Source organism: Myotis lucifugus, unplaced genomic scaffold (assembly GCF_000147115.1).
Source record: "Myotis lucifugus unplaced genomic scaffold, Myoluc2.0 scaffold_313, whole genome shotgun sequence".
NCBI classification, from domain to species: domain Eukaryota; kingdom Metazoa; phylum Chordata; class Mammalia; order Chiroptera; family Vespertilionidae; genus Myotis; species Myotis lucifugus.
The window spans coordinates 1,253,626-1,259,675 of NW_005871361.1; the positions used below are offsets into that span (position 1 = coordinate 1,253,626).

The window sequence follows — 6,050 nt, forward strand, 5'->3', positions numbered from 1 at the left end:
GGGCCTCAGCGTCCTCCCAGGGCTCAGCTGTCGGCTGTCGTGAGGTTTAAATGAGGTAACGAGGAGCCTAAAGTAGGTCGTGGGAGTCCTCCCCCCAGGCCCTGCTTTCCGGAGGCACCTCCTGCCCAGGCAGGTAATTAAGCATTTGTTTGCTTGCGTATCTATTGTTTGCCCCCCCACCAGACAGCAGCTGGGCAGGGACGCTGTCTCATTCACCACAAAGCCCTCCCCAGCCCACGTCTGGGGCAGGAGGCCTCTGCCCAACAGGTTCCCAGGAGCAGGGGCTTCCTCACACTCGGCCCCGCCCTGCCCTCCAAAAATACCCAAACATTTAGACCCAGAAATTCCCTGGAAGAAGGTCAACTAACAAAGCCACCCAGACGAGGGCCCTCGAGGCCAGGGAGCACCAGGGAGGCGCAGCCCCGGAGGCCAGAGAGAAAGAGGAAGCCGCGCCCCCGCCCAGCCCGCGGCAGCTTCCCCTTTCCCAGAACTGAAGCCACGGGGTCAGGGCACCCAGCCCCTCTCCAGCCTCACCCCGGCCACCTTGTCATCGCCTCCAAACCCTGAAGGTCTCCGGGCCCCATGCCCACCCCAAGACCACCACCTACCTCCCTGGCCTCCAGCTCAGCCCCACCTGCAGCCTAGGTGTCTGGTCTGAGGTCCGGCCCCAGCCCCACCCACTCCAGCTGCTCTGAGCGACTCCGCCTCGGCTGTCAGTGCCCCACACTCGCCTCTCTTACCCCAGCGCTGGTATCTGCTGTTTCTTCTGCCCAGAAACATCCTCCCGTCAGCAGGCCAACACCTACTCTTCCTTCAGAGCTCAGCTCAAAGGCACTTCCTCCTGCAGTAATCATCCTGTGTGCGACCATCCTGTTTACCCGGCCCCTTCCCCAGCGCAGGCCTGGCCGGTGTGCGGGGAAGGCGCTGAACCTAGAACAGGCGCTCTCAGGAGGGCCAGAGAGCAGGCTGATGACTCAGGAGCCCACAGCTGGGGGGTGAGCTGGGCGTCTGAACCTGGATCTGAGCCCCCGGGCTCACTTGGGGGGAACCAGCCTGACTTGCTTGCTCTTCGCTGGATCTATGGCCGTGGACCTTCCCCCACCACACAGAGGGCTGATGAGGGAATTCACGTGCACTACTCAGCGCGAGACCCGGAACAAAGCTAGCTCTTAATGAGCAGTGGTGTGCCTCAGTTTGCCCACGTGTACATTGTGGAGGGCGGACAGCACGCACTGACAGGCAGGTGTAAGGTATAAACGAGACTCTCTTACTGACGTATAACGCTTGGCACAGACTCCGGCACACAGGGGGTGCCGGGCTGGCCATGGGGAGGCTCTGGGAGGTGGGAAGGTGCAGAAGGGGGAGGGTCTGGGAAGGCAATGCCCAGGTCACACCAAGCCCCGCTGCAAGTTGAGAAGCTTGTGCTAACCTCCAACCCCACCCCCCACCCCCACCCCCGCCCAGGGCCTACGGGAGCCTAGAGGGTTAGCTGGGGAGGAACAGGAATGGAACAACTGTGCCTCAGAGGGCTCCCTGCCAAGTGAAGCTGGACTTGGAGCTAGAGGTGAGGAAGGTGCCCACCTGGGGCAGGGAGGGGAGGGCGATTCTGTTCCCCAGCTCTAGGGCCTGAGGACCACCCTGCAGCCTCCCGAGGCTGGGGTTGCCTGGAAACACAGCTGGATACGGTCCCCTCGCTGCAGCTGTACCAGAGGCGGGAAGACAAAGGCCGCCCATCAATAGAGAAATCCAGGTTAGCGAGGAGCCTGGTGGTTCCCTGGCAACTGGGGCTGAAGTAGGGCAGTGCCCACAGTGGGCGGCGGCGAGGACAGCTAGGCGTCTCCTCCTTCCCATCCTCCATCCTCACGAGGAAGGTAAACGGCCCTCGTTCCCTCGAGCCAGGCCCTCCTCCTGTGCTGCCTCCACTCCTCACAGGAGAGATGAGCACCCCTTTGCACACCTGGGTAGACTGCGGCCATGGAGGCTGCTTGTACGATCACACGGGCGTGAAGGGGTGGAGCCCAGGTCTGTCTGACTCTGCTGCCCACCTCACTCCTGGCCCCTTCCCTGGAGCCAGCGAGGGGCCTGGCTCACGGCACCTGCTCTCGGGCGTCCACCAACCCGGTGGCCGAGGCCAGGCCAGGGGCTGTCACCCAGCACCCAGATGGCCCTCAGGGAAAAGGCACTGCCCCCTCCCCGGGAGCCTCTGGGCACCTGAGGTTTCTCTGCTTCTGTACTCATCTGCACTGCTCTCCTCTGTCCCAGCTCCAGGGAAAGGCGCTGTGAGGAGGAGGAAGCGCAGGGAAGCTGGGAGTTGGGGGCGGGGGGCGGGGAGAGGGGGTTGAGGGGGAGCAGAGGTGCCAGGGTGAAGCTCCTGGGGCTGCTGACAGGCTGGGGCCCAGAGACCTGCAGAGGCTGCCTCAGGGCCACTCAGCAAGAAGGGCACCCAATTCCCACCCCTTCCCAGCCTTGGGCGGCCGTGATGTCCCCACTCACAACCCTGGGGTGAGGACTCCATGCCATGCTAGCTAGCCTCTAACCCTGCTCCCTGGCCCGCTCCCTGGCCCACCCCCGGGCCGGCCTGCTTCTCCCCTCAGAACTGCCAGCAGGCCTGGGGGGCTCAGTGGGGTGACGTGGGCAGGTGGGGCTGAGGGGACTCAGGCAGCGGTTCTCAACCTGTGGGTCGTGACCCCTTTGGCGGTCGAACGACCCTTTCACAGGGGTCGCCTAAGACCATCCTGCATATCAGATATTTACATTACGATGCATAACAGTAGCAACATTACAGTTATGAAGTAGCAACGAAAATAATTTTATGGTTGGGTCACAACATGAGGAACTGTATTTAAAGGGCCAGAAGGTTGAGAACCACTGGCCTGAGGAAAGGGCTGAGGCAGCCAGCCCAGGCCTACCCAGCTGCTGCGGTCGGTCTGCGTGCAGTACGGATGCTATCCCTGCCCCTTCCCTGAGCGGAGACAGTTGTCTCTGAGACAGAGCTGAGACTCCCCAACAGCATTTACTGCAGACCTCACTCCCTTTCCAGCCGAATTTCCCCGAACCCCTCAGAGGCAGGGTTCCAGGCGTCACACAGGAGGAGACCGAGGCCGGAGCGGCTGCGTAGGACCCTGTAACAACCTGCTGCCGAAGGAGACAAGGGTTAGCTCAGCCGTGGGCAAACTACGGCCCCGCAGGCCGGATCCGGCCCGTTTGAAATGAATAAAACTAAAAAAAAAAGACCGTACCCTTTTATGTAATGATGTTTACTTTGAATTTATATTAGTTCACACAAACACTCCATCCATGCTTTTGTTCCGGCCCTCCGGTCCAGTTTAAGAACCCATTGTGGCCCTCGAGTCAAAAAGTTTGCCCACCCCTGGGTTAGCCCCTCCCCTGGAGTGGGAGCGGGCAGCAGCCACACCACCCAGGCCTGGCATTCCCGCTGCTCCTGCACGTCCGGCTCTGCCACCATCCGTCACTCAGCACCCTGGGCTTCCTGCTCAGGCCAGGCAGGGAGGCTGGGCCACCCGCGGCTGTCTCGCTCGGCCCTCAAGACAGGACGGCAAGGGGCCTGGGAGGGCTGGAGGGCACCGCACCGCACTCCAGTCCTGCTGTGGCTACCTCCTCCTCTGAGAAGCCACCTTTGCCTCCTGCGCTGGCCACACGGCGGGTACCGAACCACTCATGTGCCAGGGCAGCCCGAGTCTGCTCAGCACCGGCCCTGTTCCATCACCCTGACCTGGCTGCGGGTGAGCGAGACTGAGGGGAGACCGCAGCCCCAGCCTGCGCCCTTTTCCATCTCCTCCCGACGTAGGTTGCTGGGGACAGGGACCTTCCACGGTCACCCAGTGGCGCAGGAGTGGGCAAGGGTGCTGTAGGGACCCCAACATCAAGCCCAGCAGCTGGGTGGCGGCGCCGTGGCCTCCCCGGGAAGACCCCGGGTGCCCATTTCCCGACCCTATGCCGTCCCGTGTGCACCTGCTCCGTGCTGGCTGAGCCACAGTCAGGAGGTGAAGGTGCTGAGCCACAGTCAGGACCCGCCCCACGTCTCCGAGCCTCAGTTTCCTCTATAATTTTGGGCAACTGTGCCGGCTCAGCTGACCTCTGGGGGTGGCTGGAGGACCCAGAGTTCACTGGGGAACAGGGGTTCTTTTTACAATCAGACCTCAGCCCAGGAACCACCTCCAGCAGGAAGCCTTCCCTGTCAGGGTGGGCCTTCCCTCCCCTCCCCTGGCCCCTCTCCGCTCTCCCCTCCCCTGGCCTCTTTGGCCATCACTGTTTGTGGCCCCCCAAGGGAGGGAGGCAGGCAAGTCCATGCAGGCGGCTGGGTCCCCAGGAGGGCCGGGTCCCTCCCTGAGCTCACTGCTCCTGCTCACAGTGAGGCTGTGCAGCTCCAAGCGCGCGTCCCTCCTCCTGGGTGCCCTCCTTCCTCCTCTCTCCACCCACACGCTCAGACCCTGCCTCCAGCTGGCTGTGGAGGCCCCTCCATCCCTTTCCGTCTGTGCCAAGTAGTCAGGGCACACTCAGGGCCACATGGGCAGGTTATTTATAGAGCTCTCATCTTTCCCAGGGTGGCCCAGGAAAGAATGCCGGCCTTCCAGCAGACAGCCTAGGTTAGGATCCCAGTGTCACCAGGTCTTGCAAGTCCCTTCCCCTCTCTGGGCCTTCTTTTCCCTGCCTGTCCCGGGAGGGGATTGCTGACCCTCTGGGCATGAGGCTAAGGATGTGAGACCCTCGGGGGTCCTCATCCCAGGGCTGGGCACACAGTAGGAACACAGCATCACTTCCCTCCTGTCTTTCCTGCTACCCTAGTCCCAACTGGTGGCAATAAGTCCTGGCCTAGGCACCCAAGGGCCCAGCACAGAGTGGGTGCTGACCTCGGCCACAGACCACATCCTAGTTCCCAAATCCTGAGTGGGGGAGGGGCTCGGCGGGTCCCACTGGCTGATCTCAGGAAAAACTGGAAGAAGGGCTGGCCCCAGAGCCCAGGGAGTCTGGCCTCACCCAGCCAGGCCAAGTGCTGAACAGCCAGCCCCACCAACACTCCCTCCCCCAACCTCCCCGGGAGCCACCAGCTCCTTCTTGGAAACGGATGAGTGAACCGTCAGGCAACCTGAGGTCTGAGCGAGAGCTTGAGTGCCAGACTCCACACCAGTGGCTGTGACTCAGACTGGAGCTGGTCCCCAATTCTGAGTCTTAGCTCCCACTAAGTAGCTTGGGAAGGAGGGGGCTCCCCTGTCAGTGCTGCTTCGAGGATGCCTGCACCCAGCAGGGCCTCAGCAGGGGGTTTCCTCTGCTCCTACCCTCAGGGGTGGCCTTGAATCTTCACCCCAACCCCCAGCACACAGGACACCCTCAGAGGCCTGGCCAGCACAGACAGGGCAGCAGGAGAGGGTGGGTTGTTAGACATGCAGTCCCATAAATGCCCCACACCGGGCTCTAGCCGGTTTGGTTCAGTGGATAGAGCGTCGGCCTATAGACTGAAGGGGCCCAGGTTCAATTCCGGTCAAGGGCACATGCCCAGGTTGGGGGTTCGATCTCTGGGTGTGTGTGTGTGTGTGTGTGTGTGTGCAGGAGGCAGCCAATCAATGATTCTCTCACATCATTGATGTTTTTCTCTCTCTCTCTCCCTTACTCTCTGAAATCAATTAAAAAAATTTTTTTTAAAGTTCCCCACACCTGTGCCTGTTCCCAGAGGTGAGGGGGGACACCTGGCAAGTGGACCACAACAATAAAGAGAGGCTCACACGGGGCTGGGAGGGCTTCCTGGGTGAGGGGGCTGGGGCTGCACCCTGAACGGCCAGGAGGGCTCTAGAAAAAGGAGACACAAGCAAAGGCAGAGTAGAGCCAAGATCTGGTGGGGGAGGTGAGGGGGAAGATGTAAAATTCAAAAGGGCCTTGGAAGGATGACTCGATGGCAGGACATGGCGTCTGGACTGTATTTTTAGGCAAAAAGTACGAGTTGCTGTAGGGCGGTCGCTCTGTCGGTGTGAGGACCTGGAAGTGGAGGTGGAGAGGCCGGTACAGAGTCTAAGCAAGGACAGCAGGCCCAGACG

General features: G+C 61.6%; 1 protein-coding gene across 2 annotated transcripts in view; it reads right to left on the reverse strand.

The window, feature by feature from the left end:
• RELT (RELT, TNF receptor) overlaps positions 1 to 1,287 on the reverse strand; it is a 10,762-nt gene extending 9,475 nt beyond the window's left edge. The window contains exon 1 of one of the 2 annotated variants that reach the window (XM_006100479.3): positions 741 to 1,287. In XM_006100479.3, the coding sequence (XP_006100541.1) occupies positions 741 to 780 (40 nt within the window). In that variant the 5' untranslated portion in view covers positions 781 to 1,287. Of the gene's footprint in view, positions 1 to 608; positions 641 to 740 lie in introns of those variants that run through there. The other variant, XM_023764039.1, reaches the window with a different exon arrangement.
• Positions 1,288 to 6,050: the final 4,763 nt, after the last annotated feature.